A 21,635-nucleotide genomic window follows, 5' to 3' on the forward strand; every position below is an offset into this window, starting at 1 on the left:
TGATACAGGATTGTGAACAGGCCAGAACTCTCTGCCCACTGATGACTCACCTTGTAGAAACATCACTGACATTTATTGTTCATCCACTAACTGAAATTTGCTTTGTATGAATGTGTCTTTTTGACAGTTTTGTCTATTTAATAACATTTTCTGGAAGTTTCAAAAGAATCTAAAACTGCAAAATTCACCGCCAAGGTGACATGACATTTGTCATGCACCTTTTCTGCTCTTAACAAATGATTCGTGAATGAAACATCTTTCTCTTTCAGTCACTTCCTTTACTTTTGTGCCATCTCCTCCACTATTTTGTAAAAGCAACAAAGGTTAGCCCTGAGAGTCTGCTGGCCTTTGAACTGAAGCCGCCCAACATAAAGAACTTTTTGTGTCTTTTTGCATGTCATAATGTGGGCAAATGTTTTCGTGTTTGTACATAACCTCAAGATATCAGCAGCTAAGCAGCTCAATGGTTTACTGGTCACTGCAGGCCAACATTCTGTTCCATCGTCTGTTTTGTTATTCAGAACTGATCTTTGTTTGTGAAACAGGAGATAACTGAAAGGAAGGCTAACTAAACACTATTTTACCATCAGTAGTTGCTAGTAAATCATTTTGCAAAATTAAAGATAAATATGGCTTGGTATTTCTTTGCATTTTACATACGATATATACGTGAACCACTTACAACTTGTAGTGCTCATAGGCTAAAAGTCTGATTGTAAATTTTTAATATCAAATGTCTTCATGTTTATAACATTTTCTTGGTAGGTGAACATCCAAAAACCTTACAAGATGTATTCTTTTCCAACTTAAACAGGACAGGACGTTTGACAATATTAAATCAGCAGTAATACTGAGACATACCGACACATCTCGGTAGAGGTGAGCTCCACATTCTCCGCCCTCCTCCCAGGCAGATTAACTCCGGCGCCCCCTCTAAGCGATATCCCATATTGCAGGAAAAAGACAATGTGTCTCCAATGCCGAAACTGTAGCCATTTCTCCTGCCAAATCGAGGCATCCCAGGGTCCTCACAAGGCTCCAAAGTATATTCTGCAGAAAACAGATGGAAACGGAATACATAACACATACATGAATAAACATGAAGCCTACAATACAAAGGGTCAGCACTCTGCTAAAAGTAATGATAAACTGTATCAGTGAATTAAAATATATTTTTACTTTACTGAGTGATTTTTTTGAGTGTTGCATAAGTGCAGTAGTGAGAGGTGTTAAGATTAGAGTGTGAATTAAAGCGTCCTCTACTAATGATGTCAAATCAACAAATCAATACCCATCACTCTCAAAGTCCAGAGAAATTCACCCACATATCCGAAGTAAACCAACAACATGACCAGTAAATGTTAACTGTAGGAGGGAAAAAAAAAACGCCTCATGGCCATGATCTCTCATAGTGCGAAGAGATCCTTTTCAATAATTCAATAACTCGTGTGATTAAAATTTTTAAAAATGCAGTCCATTAAAATGTAATCTTCGCATTAGAACGCTTTAGTCCAAAAGTTGTGAGTCTGAGTTGACTCCACTGTGTCCCAAAATGCACTTGCTGGTGATGTGTTTAGCATCGTACAGCGGGAGATTTATTTTCACTGGGCAAAGACGGAGGATGTGATGTGTGTTTCAGAGTGTGCTGCTGGATGAGCATGTTGAGATTGGCAAGTCACATCTCTGGTGACACCTCACATGTGTTACATTCTGAGTATCAGCTTATGCCATCTGGGAGGTGGCAAAATGTCCTTCAGTGTAGACTCAGATTCAAGTGCTCCTTTATCCCAGAGTAAATGAGAGAGAGTTCAAAGGCCAGTTAGGCAAAGAATCTTGATTCATGAAAGGTGGCTGTAGCCTTGGACTTTGTCTCCATTCTGCCCTTTAACCCTTTGCTCTATGTTTGATGAGAGCATTGGTGAAGTAAAACGACTGTGGATTGGGGCAGCACTTCCGATTTCCACCTGTGACATTCCCAGCTAAAAGGCATCTATCTCCGTGTCTTTTTTTTCTTATTGTGTTGTTTAATGGTGGATTACATTCAGTTTAATGTTGTGTAACCTCTCTTCTCTGCTAGTCTCAAGGTTTTATGGGTTGTTCTTGAGGCCAGGGGTGTGTGTGAGTGAGAGTGAAAGCTAAACATTCACCGAGCACAGCAACAGTTTCTTGTTAATATCCATGCAGGGATATGTGAAACTCTTCATTTGTGGCACAAAAGGACACAAGACAAGAAGCACAAACTACAGGCTTATTTCTAAACTCACAGTTAAAGTTAAAGTTTTAGAAAAGTGGTTGAAAAAAGCTTGGCTCTGCATTGTATTCTTGGCAATTTTCAATCATAGCTGCTGTCGGTTCCACACCACTGAAACAGCTTTTGTCAAAATCTCCAATGACATCTTGACACGCGGTGACGCAGGAGCTTATTTTTGCTGGATCTCAGTGCAGCTTTTGACACTGTAGACTTTTATAGGCAGTGGGTAGGTATCTTTGGGACGGCCCTGCAGACCCCTGTGACATTGACTTGTGGTGTTCCGCAAGGCTCTGTTTTGGATCCCCTTTTTTATACGCTTTCCTTTGTGGAGATAACTTGTTGTTTTTAAGAGTTACTCCACACTATGTTTTCAAAGGAGAGAAAACATACCTCCAAGTAATATTCTAAGATAAGCTACAATAACTCTTTGAAAGTATATCTTGCCACGATTATGCAAATCATATTATACATCCAATTATTCATCAACAATCTTAGAACCAACTGGCTATCAGTCTGATGACAATAAGCTTCTGGGGGAAAGATCCAGTGTAGCAAGTGATACCTGGACATGACTTCCTCCTCTGTGTGCCGGTCATTTTGGCTAATCTCAGATATCAACGCAACAGATATCAGCATATGAATCAAGATGAATTAAAATAAATAAAAAGGATATAAAGCAAAATTGTTGTCACATGATAGCCGATGGGTTCTGAGTTTGCATTTTGGCCAGTGTGTTCTGCCTCTCAGACGGACTGTTTACCTGGCACTCAAATGTGATTGGTCAATACAACTTGGACTACAAACAGAAACCAGAATGCTTTGGACACCAGAATGTGTCACTGCCTACAGTATATACGCAGATATCGTTTTATAGAGATTAAATCATCAAATGCAAAATAAAATAAATATATTTATATATACATATATGCACACACGTATCTTTGAGCATTTAATCCTTATACAACTGTACTTGTTGTGCATTAAAATGCATCGTGTCCCTGAGGTGAAGGAAAAGTTTTATGACTCTTTCATCATCTCTTGGACGAACCAATTCAAGATCCTCTTGATCACTTTAGAGTTCTGCAAGGTCATGCATCCACCTACATTAGTGAGCCACTTCAGCTTCTTTTTCTTGGATCGGGCTTTGTTGGCTGTACCTCACGTCATGCTTTAAACTAAAGAAGATCGTGCTTTAGCATTTATGGCCTGTCAGACCTAAAGACCTGCGGACACCTTAAAGACACAGCTCAAGACTCACTTCTTTAAATGCACCTCTGTGTACCTTCCAACGCTTATATGGTCTCTGTATTTTATGTCTGTTGATATTATCTACTTGTAATATCTTGAAGCAGCGTGTGATAAGATGCTATATAAATGAACTTAACAACATTTCTTTAGTAACTCTACTGCCTGAAATAAAGCTCAGACTGATAATTTACCACAGTACATTTTAAGAGACTGTAATTGTCTTTATTCTCGCAGAGCTGTATCTTTGCTCTCTCCTTTTTAAAGAGAAGCTATTAATGTTTTTATTATTTACTGTTGTGTCTTGAATCTCACTCCATAAGTTTCTAGGCTGATTCTGGTGAGGCTCCTGCTCAGCTGATTAATACAAGGCGTTATTATTACTTCACTGTTTTGCATCCAGCGTGGTGTGACATTATACATTTTCTATAAGCTACAGTATTACTCTGAATTGTCCCAGTATGAGAAAAAATGAAAATACAATGACTACATTTAGTGTAAATTGAATTTAGGCCTTGATGGAGTATAATAGCAATATGTCTATAGTCAAGTACATTACCAGAGAAAGTTATGTTGAAGCCCTCATATGAAATCGAAAAGTCAGAGATGAATCGCAGCTGGGCTTTGAAGTTGCCATAGAGACCCGCATTGATGTTGCTAGGCAACTCGTTGCCGGTCAGGCGAGCCAGTGGTTGCACGAAACTTCCGTTCTCAGTAACCAAAAGGTAGTCATGTTGGTCCTCCAGATGAAAAGAATTGAACTGGAACTGGACTCCTGTTAGAAACACACACAGATGGGTGGACAGAGAGTTAACCAAGAGAGAACCTTTAGATGTTTGCAATATTCTCAGCTCATCAATATACCCACAATTATGACGTATAAATCATAAATAAATGGTGTAATTGTATTACATTAAATATCTTAACATATTTTAAGTTCTTAACCAACGTCTCTATGCATGCACTGATTATAACTATGTAAAATGCCCCTCTGAATATTCTATAAACCATACAAAAACAATAAAAATACAAGTTTGTGGTCATAGTATAACAGTGGCTACACTACTGTGTGTGCAACTTGCTTCTGTCCCTCGCTCTGTCTGTCTCTATTAGGAAGTGCGGATCTGTGTGAGTCTCTTGCCTTTGCCGTGGCTGACTTCAACAGTCCAGGTACAGTTGAGAGATGAAGGGTAGCTGTCTGGATAGCCGGGACTAAGGATGGTTCCCCAGGGACCTCTAACATCCCCGCCACACAGAGCTGGATAGATTGAGAGAGACAGAGTGGAAGAGAGAGAGGCGGAGAGAGAAAGATGTGCAGAGACAGGGGGCGAAGGCAGAGAGAAGGTTAGCATCAGATTGTTGATAGCCAAAACAGATAATGTTTCCCAGTGGACCTTTAATATCACTCCTATAGTACATACACACATGCATACCCACACACAGACCCAACAAGGGAGGGAGAGGAAGACAGAGATACGGAGAGAGGGAGGTGTTCTAAAGCTACTGGGTAGAAAGGTCTGCATGCACTGACAGATGCAGATTGTGTGTGTCTTGTCACACATTTATAAATGCGAATATTCCCTTATAGCTTTACTTTAAATGGTGAAGTCTGATTGTTTTCTGATTTATTCCCCCCACAGTTGCAGACATAAAATAATGACATAAATAATGTAAAATCCGCCACACATCGAAAACATAAATAATGGATTTTGTGTTGTTTATGTAGTTTAATGGCCCTGAAAGTTACCAACGCCTGACGATGACAAACAGCACAGGGGATTATAGCCATCCTCATATATGTGGATGGTGCATAATAACCCTGAACGATGAACTAAAACTGTTTGTATTAAATTTATCGGTTTAATCGTGTGGAGTTGAATTATTTAAACTTATTTTAGTTTTTTTCACTTTGCTGGAGTGTGCTGCATATAGACGACAGCTCTGTGACACATCTGCTGTAGGTTACAAAATGTGGCAGTAATGACATCAGTGACCGCAGTGCATGCTGCAAGTGTGACATGCTCACCAGGCAATGACAGCTCCGGCATAATTAGGGTAACAAAAGGTAACATTTCAGCTCTTCAGCTTAACCATAATTAGCTCAGGCTCTGAGATCCATGCTGCTAATTAAGTATCTCCCATTCTGTAGTGACTTATCACGTCTTGCTATGTGTCCTCATAAATGCATAACTCAGTGCCACTTTCTAAATGCATATTTGGTTTAATTCTTGTGTCTGGTATTAAATATGTTGTTTTTCAGCATTGATAGCAGTAATAGATTGTGCCTAAAACAACCAACTCAAATCAATCAGAAATATATGTAGTATATATGTTGTGAGCCAAGAGATGTGTGAAAAAGTAGAGGAATGTAAGGTTATTGGAGTGATTGGAGTTCCTGGCTAATGTTGTGTGTTACATAACAAGTGACCATCTGGACAATAAGGGTACTTTATTTTACTGAGAAGTGTGTGAGAATTTGCAAGACTGTGTTGCTTTGGGATGTACAGTCTCTGAGCTCTGAATTTATTTCAAGGCAGAAAACTGAGATATGAAATAAAAAAATCCCAAGAAAAACAATATCTGAATATTATTTAAGCTACTTTTCCACAACATTAATGCTGTGCGAGATAGTGGCATCGTGTGCAAGAACCGTAAAATGTCTTTTGTTTCTGAAATCTTTTTTTTTCTCTGTTAATAGAGTTTGATTTCAAGTGATTTGAAGCAGTTATATTCAAAGCAGTGAAGCAGTGCGAATGTTTCTTAGAGACTACTTAAAACATTTTGAACCTCAGAGCGTGGCCTCGGGATGACCCTGCGAATTCTGCACACGGTTCAGCCCTGTACATTGTTATGCAGTAAGAGACCCCTGCTCGCACAGCGATGCTCAGAGTTGAGACCAGGTCGTCGGAAAAGCTTGGAAAAATCTGTTGCTCATTCTATGCATACTAATGCATGCATGTGTTGCAAGGTGCTTCATTTCTGCTCGCTCCAGTTGGTTCATCTTACAGTTGGCCGACTGGCCTGTCATTTCCTCTTACAATAAACCTATAAAATGCCATAGCATTACCTCAAAAGTGCAATGGTGGCAGAGCAGCTGGAAGAAGGTCAAACCTGAAAGTTCTGCTGAAGTTTCCTTGAGCAGGACAATTAAACAGTTCTACGGGAGCTGAGAACCACCATCTCTGAGAGCTGCAGCCCAGGCTACAATCTGTACAAACCCTCCCCAATAATGACCACTGCTCCAACTATGTATTGTTTTTTTGTCCACACTGCAATGTCAACTTGTGCCATAAACATACTGCTTAAGACTGCTGTATTGAATTCACTTGTTTGAGCTAGTTGAAAGACAGTATCAGTAAAAAACTGCACTTTAAAATGTTACCATAATACTTTTTTTTTTTTTTTGTTAACAAATGTCTTTTGTGTTCAGGTCAATGGTCAGTTTGTTCAATAAAAATGTTGGAAATAATTTCCTCTCATTTTAACATAGACTGCAGAAAAAAGATGGGCATCATGACCGCTCCCAAAATTTCAAAGGGACGTGGGCCAAAGTAAAAGGTTTAAGTACACGTCAGATAAATTTTTCCCAAAGATAGTTCTGTCATCCTACTATTAAATGGAGAAACCTCTGTCCCTCCCTCCGTCCGTCCGTCATCATCCGTTTTCCTCCTCACTGCTTTGACCTACATCTCTGAACTTGCACATAGGCTTTCATCTTGGTCATGTGCAGACAGTTTTTGCATTTTTCCCACATTTCTACTGTTTATATTCGCTTTTTTGTCCACTACCCATTCATACTGTGAGCACCATTAGCAGCACGAGCTGCGTATGCCCGCCGGAACCACAGTTTGGCTGGGAAGCCTTTATCTCCAACACTTGCGGATTGAAACCTGTATGTGTGTACCTGTGTGCCCGTGCACGGCCCCGCGTATGCGCATGCCATCAGCCAAAACTATGCTCCATGTATTTTGCCATAAAGCATGTTTCTAAATACAGTGTGCATTGTTTGTCTTACATTAATATTTATTACACAGTGCATTTACAGTGCTCTGATTTTGCATCTCCTCTAATATACTGTTTTTGATTTCTTATTCCTCTATACATAACACATCCCCGGGTATGGACTAGTTTTAGATAATTCTTATCACACTGATGTATGTTCAGGTGTTCATTTTTCTACTAAGCTTGGTTTTAATTAGTGGTTTGATGCTATAAAAAGGGAGTTTGACATCATGATTGACAGCTGTGTGTGCCATTGGATGTGCTTGCAATCAGTAGCGCTGCTTGCCATTGGTCCGACTGTGGCAACTTGATACCGCTGAGTTTGCAACTGTGCAGTCTGGCTCTAAATGATTATGATAATGATTATGTTTCAATTAGTTATTTGATGCTAAAAAGAGGGTTCGACGACAGCTGTCTGTGCTCACAATCAATGGCGCTGCTCATGATTGGACTACGGGAACTCGATACTGCAAAGAATGTGTACAGAATGTGGCTCCAAATGATGTCACCAGGACGAGATGGCAGCGGCTGTATGTGGGATATTTTAGCTTTATTTTTGTACAGTGGGAGGAAGTGGAGACGCTTCGTCCATCTTTAGATATATAGTCACTGTATTCTAGCAGTACGCTGAAAGCAGCAGACCATACCATTAACGTGATATTCAACAGTTATTGCAAATCACATATTGTCCTTGTGTTGTGCAGCTTTAGCTACAACCACAGAAAACAGGCAAGTCAGAAACTGAAACTGTGCTCAAACCACAACAGAACATCAGTGTCTTCACTCCCAACCACCTCCGTTTCCACAACATCAGCATCCCTGACAACATCGGTGAGGAGTGAGAATATTTCCAGACCATAAAAAATGCACAGATGCGAGCAGGCATGCACACACACACTGCATACACACAGCCTGACATACACACTCATGCACAAAAACCTGCATTCACAGCGGTATTAATTATTAATACCTTTCTGCCAGGAAGCTCTTAATGTTGAATGCTGAGTTATGTGAGATATTTGAAACATTGCATCACATGTCTATCTTTGCCAGTTTCTTCAGTTTCTTCTACCTCTGCCAGCTTCTGTCTCTCTACCTCGTTCTCTGTCTTAGTGTCTTTCTTTTAGATCTCCCTCCATCTCGCCTTCTCCTCCACCTCTGTCTGTTAGCAGATCTTTCTATTCAAACTCTCTTTCATGCGAATGAAGCTGGGTTGAGTGATTCCACTAAAACATCAATCTTTGGACTTCAAAAAAGGTTGACAAAGTAATTTGAATTCTACTTTGATTCGTTTAAAACCACAGAATTGCTAAAGGAAACCTCAGGCCTGGAGAAAAATTGGATTCATTGTGGTCATTCTTTCAATATAAATATTACATAAATTACTTTGGCTTAAAATCTAGAAATCTTTTTTGTTTGGTTCATGTCGTATTCTTGTCATTGTGTCTTTCATTTTACATTCTACATCAAATAAGGGAATGTTGCTGATTTAATAATACACAGTATAAACAACATTTGGTTTCTATAACATTTTCCAGGGCCGAGTCGGCTGCCTTTAGTGCTGTCTTGCTTGAAGTCATTGTTTACTGCTTGTCAATCATCAGGCTAGGCCATGTCTTACCAACCACAGCAGCAAATAGTTCCTATATTTGTATGGGTACATACTGTGTAAACACACTGTAATGGCATTCAGCCCACAAATTCCAGGCAGCGTGCTTGATGTTTATATGCTCCAACTGCCTCCTCCTTGGAGGAAACCACTGCCAGTCCCAGGAACTGTGCAATTCAAATGTGGTTAACAAGCGAATGAGCCAACAAGCCGAACCAAGCAAACCGCAGCAGTGCCGCATCTCTCCGTCCTCCCTCTCCTCCTTAGCTCCACCATGATTGGAATGAGAGAGAGAGAGAAAGATCCCCTCCTCCCATCATCTGCTCCTCTGCCCCCCCTCCTCACCCCCTTGATTTGAGAGAGAAGAGAGAGGAGGTGACAGGCAACACACGCTCTCGTCAACCTTACCTCAAACCTTCCTGTGTTCCAGGTTCACACAGGAAAGGGGGTGACAGGAGGCACATGGCACTAGCGCACATACATGTGCTGACATTCAGTTCACATGCACAGACACACACACACACGCATGCACACACACACTGTACATGCCCACAGATCTCTAATCTTCTCCTCAAATCATCCCCTATCAGCCACAGCAGCCTTCACTGCAAATTTGCCCTGCACAGAACCAAGCGTGTGTGTGTGTGTGTGTGTGTGTGTGTGTGTGTGTGTGTGTCTGTGTCTGTGTGTGTGAAATTCAACCAGTGGTTTTGTTGCAGAACAACCTGTTCTATGTGACTCAGCTCCCCATATAGGATGGGCTTTTTTTTTTTTTTTTTTACGTCTCAGCTTCTTTTGTCTTTTTAATGGATCAACTACATCATCTATTTTTGGGTAAAGTCTCTGACGTGGATAGCACACACATGTGCAGGGGGGATGATGAAAAGCAGTGACACTAAGTACACAAGTGGATTTCATTCTATACTTAATTATCCTTCTACTCCACAACATCTCAGAGGTAAATATTGCACTACATTTGTCTGACACCTTAAGTTACTTCTTAGATCAGAATTTTTCATCTTCTTCCTGTCCAGTGAAAAGCACATACGTCCAGATGTGTCGATGCTGACAGTTTGTGATACACTGATGGATGAAGTGTTTATTTATGTGTTGCAGTTGTAAAATGCATCATCACAACGCTAAAAACAGGGATGTATTTCTGACTTTTTAGAGATACCTGGTTCTCACAAGACAGCCACACTACAAACATATGGTGATCTTATAGAAAGTAATGCATTACTGTAGACTAAACTACCCAACAGTATATAGGGGAGTGGGGAGAGAGAGGGCACAACCTTAAACAGCTAAAGCAGTAACATGATATATACACATTAATGCAGCAGTAATATTAATCCAAAAACATCAGATACAACAGAAAAGCACTGATAGGGACCATTTTCTGCACAGTATCTACTTTTACATTAAGTACTCCAACTAAGCTGCATTTTGCTGATAATACTTACATAGTTAGGTCTAGTTTTTACTTAAGCATGATTTTAAATTCAGGACATGTGTTAGAGTATTTTCACAGCCTGGTATTATTGGTAGCCTGCCTCTACTGCAGTGAAGGAGCTAAAGACTTCCTCCACCACTGCCTATTTATTGAGTAGCCTACCTGCGCAAAGGCTGCAGCACATTGTACTGACGTTGATGTCAACCTCTCCTCATCCCTTAAATAATGTGCCTCTATATCAGTGTGGACTGTCTTTATAGTAAGTGCGTAATTCTCCTATGTGGTACCTGACCAGTGCCACTGATAATTGCACAGAGTGGCGCTCTAGATAAAGCATGCTTAATTGAAGCCACGATGCACAGCCAGGGTCAAATAAAGACCTGGGATACAAGTATTGACGGCCGTACGTTGAATTCCACCACACAGCGTGCAGAGTCAATACAAAACAAAACGTTGTCAATCAATTAATGTGTTGTAGTGATAAGAGTTTGTAGAGAAGTGGGCCTAATTCAGCAACCTGCCATCATTTACCTAATTCACCTATTCACTCTGACTTTGTCGTCACAGACCCCCCCCCCCCCCCCCCCTCCATTTCAAAAACTCATTGGATCTACACCAATCCCACACTACTACAACTACCACCACTACTTTGTATTCAAAATGGCAATTTTCACAAAAGGTGAGTTTGCAAAGTTTGCAATCCTGTATGGTACTATAAAATACCAGCTCATGTCATGTCAGCATGTGCTCAAACACTGCACCCTGTGCATTCTGTCTCAATGAGTGTATCTAAAGATGGACGACACATCTCAGCTTCCTCCCACTGTACGAAAGTGAAGTCAAAATATCCTGGATAGCGCTGTTGACATCATTTGGGACGATCTTATAAATGTATTTAAAATAACGGGGTGGGTAATTGCTGTCTCTGTGTGTGCTTTACACCTTCTGATAATAGATGACACAGAGCTGTGGATGACTATATAAATTTGGGTGTCACATTAGTGTGAGATATCAACTTACATTATCTAAAAAGGCAGTCTTATCTGAGTATATATATACTACTTTTGGGGCTATGTTATGAAAATCTGTCAATGTCAGTTTGGACATTTCATTAACCAATTAGACATACTATCTCATGTTTATTAAGGCTGGCTGTTTTCGCAAGCTTTTGTTTAAGCATAATATTTGATCAGTGCTACAACAAAATCAAGTTAAGCAAGGAATACTTTAAAAGAACTGTACATTACTGATATTCAGTATTTATTTATTTAAGGTATTTACCGTCACATGTAGGTAAAGGGTGGCTCCACCAGTGGTTCTTCTCACATACGAGTGGCTCCTCATGGCTCAGTCTGTAGCCAGAATCACAACCAAACGATACTGTGGACCCGATGGAGAAATCCTGCCCGTACCGAATACCGTTGACAGGGATACCAGGGTCTAGGCATGAGTAGCTGTCCACTGTAACACCTGAAAAAAAAAGAATAAGATGTATGTTTTAATGTTATGTATGTGCACAAAGGCCTAACTTTCATCTGCCATTTTGCTGATCTGCATAAAACTAAAACTCACAGATGGTTTGAATCTCCACATAGAGCACCATGCTGTGTGATCATAGGGGTTTGTTTTTCACAGGTAATGACCTGCATGTAAGGCCAGCTTGTGAATCTGTGTCTGCTGGGCTACTGGTGTCCTGACATCATGAACACCCTCTATTGTGTTTGTGCTGTTTTTTATAAAGTGCATGTGTATTATTCTGATCTGTATAAGTAATATATAATATTCTAAAGTTAAAGCTTTGTATCTGCGGTTGCATTCCCACGTGTACATGCATAAATATGTTGTGTTTGTGTCTAACTTACTTTCATATAATATCTTGAAGCCAGCATTTGATCGGCTGTTGTCGGTGGTAAACAGCAAATAAAGAAAGTTGCTGCTGCTGAACAGGAACTGGGGCACTTGGGTACCATTAAAGGATCCAACCAGAGGAGACAGGAGGTTTGGACCATCATGGATCTCCAGGAAGTCATAACCCAGCTCTGTCTGGAACCTGTGAGACGACAATATCAGTATCGCACAATGCTGATAATCATTTTTTTAATTGACAATTCTTTTTCGAATAAAAGCCTTTACGTTTCATTTCAAACTATTTCAATAACAAAAAAACTGGGAACAAGCTCAGAGTTATGTTCTTTACATAATGATAGAACTGATTTCAGCATCCGTACTGAACATTAAAGTGAGAGCTTGTCAAGGCAACATGAAGATAATGCTATTGTTGGAGAAAATTTCTCTGAGGTGCTTGAATTGAAGATTCACCTAAGTGGGTTAATTACTTTACTGGCCAGTTGGTCCTTAATAACTGCAAAATTGACATGATATTACTTTTGATCAAGAGATAACCACAACTCTTAAAGTCATACTTTCTGTACATGTGTTTTCTTCAGTATAAGTGGTTCAATCTTCTGAGTCCTCCACAGGTTGTTGAGTTAATAACACTTTACAATGAAATAAAGTTGAAAGAGAAACTCAAACCAATGATAAAGTGATTTTACAGGATCCTCTAAAGTTTTTTTCTCTCATCACAGGTTCACAGCTCAGCGAACACATAATATAAACCAAAATATTACCCAGCCTTCCTGATCAATATACAACTCCCAATATTAATTATACAACCTATAAAATTTAAGAGATCATTATGATAATCTCGGTGAATCCCCATAAACTTTCAGTCTGGTAAATCTCTGCTTGTCAGAAGTAATTGACGGCGCTTCTGATGAATCTGCACAGTCCTGCCCATTCAGAGCTCTGAGAGTTTTTATAATATGCAGAATCAAAGAATTATGCCACCCACCTGTCAAATGTGATTTTGATGGAGCGTCCAGGTTCTGATTCAATCACCCACTCACAGCTGAGGGAATCTTTATAGTAACCGGGCCACCCAGGTGACAAAATCACTCCGCTTGGGGCTGAATAGTGGCCTCCACATGGGGCTGGAGGAGGAGAGGGAACAAAGAGAAGGAAGTGAGGGGAGACGCAGAGGACACACAAGGGAGGATGAGAGAGGATTTGTATCAAGACCACTCATGTCTGACTCAAGTCTGAGTTGAGTTGAAGGCCAGGTCCGAGTTGATGTGTGGTGAGTGAGACCCAACACTGGACAGATCTGGTAGGATTTAGTGAGACTCTCAAGCTGGTGAATCAGCTTTGCTAGCAGCTGACATGGAGGCATCTTGAATACATCTTTTATGCAATCGATATTCTTGTCTGAATGTTTGTTTGCTGAAACAGTAAGCTGGTTGCCTGGGAACCAAATAAATCTGTGAGCTCGTGTTCATTTTGCATTGACAGAGGAATGTTACTGGTCCAGATCTGAAAAGTCACATGTCACACATGTTGCTGCTCTGATTGGATGTATTTGTGTCTCACATCCAACTGTCGAACTAAGTCAAACATGAATCAAAATTGTGTTACTGTATTGCCTATTTCCATCCTCAAATGTTTTCAGAGAAAAGATGGTAACACTTTACTTGAAGGTATCTACATAAGGGTGACATTGCACTGTCATGAATCTGTCATAAACATTTATGACTGCTGTCATTAAGTGTCAGTTGACACTGTTTGGGTTGTCTTGATGATGACAACTTGATTATGACATGATTTTTTTGGGATGTCCTGGGATGTGCTTATAATAACAACTTGACATTAACATAAAGACATCTTCTGGTAATGTCATCCTGGTTAATGTCAAGTTGTCATTATAAGCACATCCCAAACAAATTTAATGCCAACTTGTCATGACAAAGACATCTTCTGGTAATGTCATCCTGGTTAATGTCAAGTTGTCATTATAAGCATGTCCCAAACAAATTTAATGCCAACTTGTCATGACAAAGACATCTTCTGGTAATGTCACTTTAGTTAATGTCAAGTTGTCATAATCAAGACAACCCAAACAATGTCAACTTGTCATTACAAAAACTGAATGACGCTTAATGACAGCAGTCATAAACGTTTATGACATGTACATAATGTTCATGACAGTTTCATGACCGTGTCATGTCATAGTTATGACAGTGTCATGTCACTCTTATGTAGATGCCTTCAAGTAAAGTGTTACCGAAAAGATTTTAGTGTACTGTTTGGCTGTAATTTGAAAAGTGTTTGACCAGACTGCCATTTTTGCCTGCCTGAAAATGGACCAAGTACCGCCTTAAATTGCATGTGTCACTCTGCGCTACATCACGTGTTTATTGGTTCTAAGTCTATCGAATTGCATACACAAGCATTTTTGTCTCTGCCCGTTGATAATGTCCCCTGAAGATCGAAAATGAACTGAGATGGGCAATGAAAGGCTGGTAAAGTAGCTGATAAGGCACTGAATTCACTGAACATGCCTTGATTTCACAATTCAACAACAGCAGACCATAATTTACAGCTACTTTGGAAAACTAGCGATAGTCCTACTGGAGGCCTTATCACTGTGTGACCAGTTCCAAGACAATACGATTTCAATTGATTCAGTTTATTTACTCAAACTTAGATTTAATGTATGTTTTGGTTACGTGGGGGCAGCACAACATATTGTTAACACAGCACTGACAGATGTTGTCAACCTGTTAGCAAACTCATGCCTTTGCTGTGGAGCTGTGTCTCTGGCCACCTAATGAGTCCATGAGTTCAATATTTACTGGACTTTCAGCTTTATTTTGACCTCCACAAACTCCTGAAGGAAATATCTGACTCTTCAGCTGCTAAAATGTTCCACTATGTTCACCAGCGACTCACTAACCGGGCCAATTGCACTCGATGTAATATAAGAATGGGAAATAATGCAAAAAAAAAAATCACATTAACACTGAAAGGAACATGAAGAATGACACATGCATAATGAGGATCGACAGATTAACAAAATGTTAACATAAGGTTAGATGAGCCCGGAGCCATTCTGTTCCAGTCTTCTTTTAAATTTGATCTTGTTTAGAGTTTAACTTAGTGTCTGAAGTCAATTTGTTCTGGTCTGCACCTCCTGAATACAAGTAAGTGGATTTCATCTGAGTAGTTATAGACACACATTAGCTACAAAGGATCTGGGGACATTAAATGACCTGGAGCATAATTAACATGGCCTTTCTTTGTACCGTCAACACTTCTATCAACAGTAGACGTGTAAGAAATATCTTAAGTTAATTATATCTGCGGTTGGAGTAACAGCCGAAGCACTTACACTTCATTCTTTTGTTCCATCTGAGATGAACAGGTCAAATTTACATCTCTAATTTTTTGTACCTCCCCATAGGCAGTTGATTAAACTTTGCACTAAGGCCACCTTGACTAATTATTATAGATTTAAATTAGTCTGACCGTATATATGATACATGACAGTGTTCCAGTGTGAAATGGGTATAATAATTAGGTATGGAATAGCTGCAGTCAAAGTAGAGTGGTGTAATGACTAATAAGCAGACTTTACTTGACCTCTCAAAGAAGCCACTACTGTTTCTTAGGACTTTTATAACACCACTAATAGTTAGGTATAATTATATTTATTACAGTACATATTATATTTTCCATTAACTTCACATTAGGTTAAGGGTCATCTCTTCTGATATCTTCCCACATACAGCTTACAAGAAAGAGTTTGATATTCTTAAAGTGGAAACAGACTAATAGAAATACGTTTTTCTCATTAACTTATCATTATGAAGTAAATGTTGATTACACAATGTAATGGCTGTAGAATAATGACACCCCAAGCATTTCAATTGACGCCCTATAAGCCTCGTCTGCCAGCAGGTCAGAACTCCCAGGAAAACAAAAGGTCAATTTACCGCATAAAGAAAGTGCGCCAACCATCATACAACAACAACAACAACATGGAACGACTGAAGTAACTGGGAAAAAAAAACAGTGTGTCCTGTGTTGCTGGTAGTTGCTAGGCTCTGAGGCTAATTGAAAGCAATCTGGTTGTCTTGCGACGCCAACAGCAAAACTACTTGGAAATACTATGGGGGTGAAAACTCGTCTCAGCTACAGTCAGAGTATATTTGTAAGCTAGTAGCTGCACCTGTGGCAGCAGTGTATTAATAGCTCTTTCCCTGGATATTTAGGTTAACTGGACACCTCCATATCTTTTTCCCTCTGTTGAGCTGACAGCAGGTAATTCCCACCTGCTGGGACTTTACTCTGTGGTAATGATGATATCTTGGATGACATATTGTTCCCAAGTTAATACTTTAATTAGCAATCAAGTCAATATTTACCTTCACATTTAGGGATGGGCCCACTCCACATGACTTTTCCTTTTTCTAACTGACAGGAGATGGTCTCCGTCCCTTGGGTTTTGATAAAACCGTCCTCACAGACCACAGAGATGGAGCTGCCAAGCTGGAAGCTGTCTCCAAAGCGGCGAGCGTTGATGGGAATGCCAGGGTCTGGACACTCGTTATGGCCAAATGCTGGGGTAAAAAAGTTACAAGGAGAGACAGAAATGATGAGGAAGATATTGGATACTAGTCACCCACAGAGAGAGACAGACCCATCCACGAGAAATGTTATTAAAGAATATGAGACCTTTATTTAATGGACACTCACAGGCTACATTTTGATGACATTTCTGAGAACTAATCATATAGATCTATTGCTGCAACGTGACGTGTTTGAGTGTTCAGTCCTGGCCAGGAAAATGTCTCCTGTAATCTATCTGTTCTACATTCCTGCTCTGCCTTTCTATATCTTTGCTAATATGCTCATATATCACGCTACAGTGTATTTGCACCGTGCTTGGGTTGGATATAAGCTATGTAACTTCTGATAAAACTCATGTGAGCATGTCCGCTTCGGGATATGGTCTGGCTCATCAGATTAGAAGGCTGTAAAGTCCAACCTTATATTGCCCATGTTTTGCCAGTTGAAGCAATGTGGTGTGATCAGGTAGAGAGATTTAAAAATGACGAATGCAGTGACCCAAAAAAATAAAAAAAAAAGTCAGATATACATGGAATGGTGTGAGCTGAAATCACCGATCCACTGTGAGGAAGTTTGTGGACAGAAGACTTCAACATTTTGTCTGTTTGCCATCAAGCCCACAGTCAGATGAGAAGATCAATATCAAGTTCCATTTCTGTTTGTCTGGTATAGAGACGTGTTTAGCCTGAATTAGCTCAAAGACTGCAAACAGGGGCAAACAGTTCGCCACCATCAAAAATGAACAAATATGCCTTCCAACAAACCCATCTTATTTACTGTACATGTTGTGTCCCGTTGTCTAGCAAGCTAGTCATCAATACATCTAAGAGTCACCTGGGTTTTGATCAGTTACAAGAGTCGGCACAGCTGACAACTTTACAATGAAGACAGAACTTCCTCCTGAAACACTAATGTCTTGGTTTCTATTTTGACACAGGTGAAAGACACAAGGTACTATGTCTATAAAAAAAGGCAGTTTGTGAGGTTTTGGAAGGTGTGTTGTCTCACTTTTGACAGAACAAGACGGCTTCCGCTCGCTTCTAGTCTTTGTGCTAAGCAAGGCTAAACACATCCTGGACCTCTCTTTGTACTGGACGCACAGAGATAAAAATGATGAAATGATGATGTTCTCATCTGACTCTGGGTACGACAACAAACAAGCCAAAAAGCTCGGAAAAAAGCCTCCTTTAATGCCTTTTATCCTTTATTTTCCCTTTTATTCTGCAACCTACACCTCTATTCTTAGCTGCTGTATTGACCACATGAAACCTCTTGGATCAATGAAGTTTGTCTTTTCTGGAACGACTCTTTGTGTTGTTGAAGCCTCCAGTCGGATCTAAATTGTTGTGCATTAAAAGAGCCTCTGTCTAAAATGAAACATCCAATGTTTGAGTGGGGAAAAGTGCACTTGGTCTATCTAAGTGATTGTGGTGATAGAAACTAGGGGAGTTTATAAGTAACTATAGTTGCTTAAAGGTCCAGTGTGTAGGATTAAGGGGAATATATTGGCAGAAATGGAACATAATATTCATAACTACATTTCTATTAGTGTGTAATCACCTGAAAATAAGAATCATGTTTTCTTTACGTTAGAATGAGCCATTTACACCAATCATTGTGTTACAGTGCAAAGTTTTGCTGGGAAATATAGGGTCCTGGCATTCATGTGGATGCGCTTCACCCAACCGAACACTGCTGCAGACCAAGTAAACCCCCTAAAGGCAAGAGCACTTATTGATGGCAGTGGCTCCCCTACAGGACAGTGCACCCTGCCACACCACAAAGACTGCTCAGAAATGACAAGAGGAACGGGAGTAGGAGCTCAAGGCAGCGCCCTGGCCTCCAAATACCCCAGATCCCAAACTGATCGAACATTTGTGGGACATGCTGGTACCCCACAGGTACCCCCGATCCACAGTGGGTCCTCCTTGGATCGGACTTGGCTCTAATCTGTTGAGGCATGGGCACAGAACCCCTGGAGGGTGTCCTTTGGTGTCTGACACCAGGGCGTTAGCTTAAGGTCTTTTGAGTCCTGTGAGTTGTGAGGTGGGATACCAGCACATCCCACAGAGTTTTAATCAGATTGGGATCTGGGGAATTTGGAGACCAGGTCAACACTTTGAGCTCTTTGTCACATTGCTCAGGCTATTCCTGAGCAGTTTTTGTGGTGTGGGATGGCACACTGTCCTGCTAGGGGGCCACTGCTACTGGGGAGTGCCGTTGCCATGAGGGTGGGTATCTGATCTGCACTGGTGTTTAGGTAGGTGTAGCATGTCAGGTGGCATCCACATGAATGTCAGAACCAAAGGTTTCCCAACAGAACATTGCACTGTAATAAGATGATCAATGTTCTTCACTTCACCTGTCAGTGGTTTCAATGTTTTGGCTGATCAGTGTATATCTACATACAGAGCGGGACCTGCTCCCCACAAGCTGCCATGTTGTTTCTACAGTAGTAGATGAACGCACCAAACACTGGCTTTGGATAGGGCCATTCGCCACTGTGGTTCTCCTACATGCTTGGCACACAGGAGGAGTTTCATTTTTTTGCACTCTGCAACCTCACCGCTAGATGCTAATAAATCCTACACACTAGACCTTAAATTTGATTTTGACTGTTGATATTCAGGCGGCACAATGTTTTCAAGTATGGAAGGATATACTGTTTCATAGTGAAACCACCTCACATTAAATACAGTTGCTAGAGGTATGGGCTGAAAGTCATGCATAAAATTCATACACAGTCATATGAGAAGTGCTGTTTTATAGCTTCAAAATATAACAATGCCTCAGCCTCAGCCTCTTCTGCATTATTCTGCTGCAACAGAAAATAAATATGACCATAAGTAATCTTCCATAACCATGTATCAAACTTCAACTTGTGGGAAAAAACACATTTTTATGTAGAGTATTATCAATACAGTATTGCCGCATTTCACTGTGTTACAGCACAGCAAATGAAATAGGCAATGTCCCTGTATTTAGATATGAAAGTGGAAAAAAGGGAAATAGAAAAATGACATACTACTGTATGTGATATTAAATCCTCTTCCTGACATGGAGTGATCAGCCTGAAACTCCAGCCTCAGTGTGTTGGTATTGGACGTCAGATGGGAAGGACTCTCTGCACCAGAGAACCTCCCGATGACGCCGGCATCATTTGTCTCGCCATCTTTCACCGTTAGGGAATCATAGGGTGCCTCAAGGTCAAAATCATTAAATGCCAAGTGGATTCTGGAGCCTGGGTCTGATTGGATGAGCCAGACACAGTTCATGTTGTTCCCATAGCCTTCTGGGTAATCTGGGGAGAGGACAGTTCCTGAGGGAGCTGTGAAGTTGGACATGCAGGGGACTGTGGGAGCAAAGGAAGTACAGAAACACAGACAAAGACAGACGGACAGACAGACAGACAGATAGAGATAGAGAGTGGCGAGAAATAAAAATGTAGGAAAGGAATTGGAGGGAAAGAGATGCAGAGAGAGAAATTTCCTGTTAAATATTCATCGCCCCAGCATCATCGGTCATCATCCGCTCCAGGCCATAATAAACTCTGTACTGTCACCATGGTGACAGGTCAGACTGAATGTTATCAACATCACAGCAGAGCACATGCCATGTTTTTCCCTCCTCTGCAGCCAAGTCCCTGAAAATAACCTACACATGATTTTAATACTTACATATGCATATGGGGATGTTTGCTGACCACTGATTGTTGTCTTGGCAGGAGATAGTTTTCTCTCCAATCAGCTCGAAGCCAAACTGGCACTCAAACCTCAGGATTCCTCCATTTGAGAAGCTGTCCCCTTCTCTTATTCCGTAGAGAGGAGTTCCAGGGTCGCCGCAACTCTCTTTGTCTATTTCTGTAAAAACACAGTTTCAGAAGGAGACATTAACATCTTGGTATCATTCCTCTGAACCATAGGCCGCCACTGTTGTCCAACAAACATAAACACATACATCAATAAGCCCAATAAACTAACTGAATGGGTGACATGTTGGTTCATTACCATAAACACCATGAGTCAGTCCTACATAATTAATGTCCTGCTGCTGTACAGTAAACACTCCAAAAAAGAATACTTCAGCTATACTCTAGCAGTTTCCCTGGGAATGAATACAATTTTGTCTTATCTTATCTTACTCACAAGAGCACCAAATCTGTGTTAATCCCAAGTGGCAACCCCAGGGCTGAAAAATGAAGCCAACAATGAAGTGCCAAAAACTGCAGTTCCTAGAATGGCCACTTGAGGCTGGCTCCAAAACGAGTCAATCCCAATACAGCCCCATGTTAAAATGCCCAATTTTACAGCAGAAATAAACATGTTTACAGCAGGGGCAATTTCTCTGAGACAACAAAGGAGGCTGAAGTTCCCCTAAAATTTCATAGAAGAAATGGTCAAATATGCACTATTGAATTTACATTAAAATAAGAATTTACTTTGCATTAAACATGCGCTAGGATGCATTTAACATCAAGACTATGATGTTCACACGTCAGCTGTTTTTCACCAGTTTTCAAACGTGACCTTCCTGTTATACATTCTCGTGTCAGCACGGTGGACACGGAGCCTCCAAGCATTCCTATGAGACAGCGCTGAGCAGGTTTT

The 21,635-nt window shown here is 40.5% G+C and overlaps 1 protein-coding gene across 5 annotated transcripts in view; it reads right to left on the bottom strand.

Moving 5' to 3' along the window:
• Positions 1-21,635, bottom strand: part of LOC117263130 (CUB and sushi domain-containing protein 3) — a 479,142-nt gene that overhangs the window by 103,766 nt on the left and 353,741 nt on the right. For all 5 annotated transcript variants that reach the window (XM_033636295.2, XM_033636294.2, XM_033636293.2 and 2 more), the window contains 9 exons: positions 20,706-20,888; positions 20,054-20,380; positions 16,824-17,018; positions 13,415-13,553; positions 12,423-12,610; positions 11,842-12,030; positions 4,638-4,754; positions 4,056-4,271; positions 862-1,050 (listed from right to left, as the gene is read on the bottom strand). In XM_033636295.2, the coding sequence (XP_033492186.2) occupies positions 862-1,050; positions 4,056-4,271; positions 4,638-4,754; positions 11,842-12,030; positions 12,423-12,610; positions 13,415-13,553; positions 16,824-17,018; positions 20,054-20,380; positions 20,706-20,888 (1,743 nt within the window). The remainder of the gene's footprint in view (positions 1-861; positions 1,051-4,055; positions 4,272-4,637; positions 4,755-11,841; positions 12,031-12,422; positions 12,611-13,414; positions 13,554-16,823; positions 17,019-20,053; positions 20,381-20,705; positions 20,889-21,635) is intronic.

Source organism: Epinephelus lanceolatus, chromosome 16 (genome assembly GCF_041903045.1).
Source record: "Epinephelus lanceolatus isolate andai-2023 chromosome 16, ASM4190304v1, whole genome shotgun sequence".
NCBI lineage: Eukaryota > Metazoa > Chordata > Actinopteri > Perciformes > Serranidae > Epinephelus > Epinephelus lanceolatus.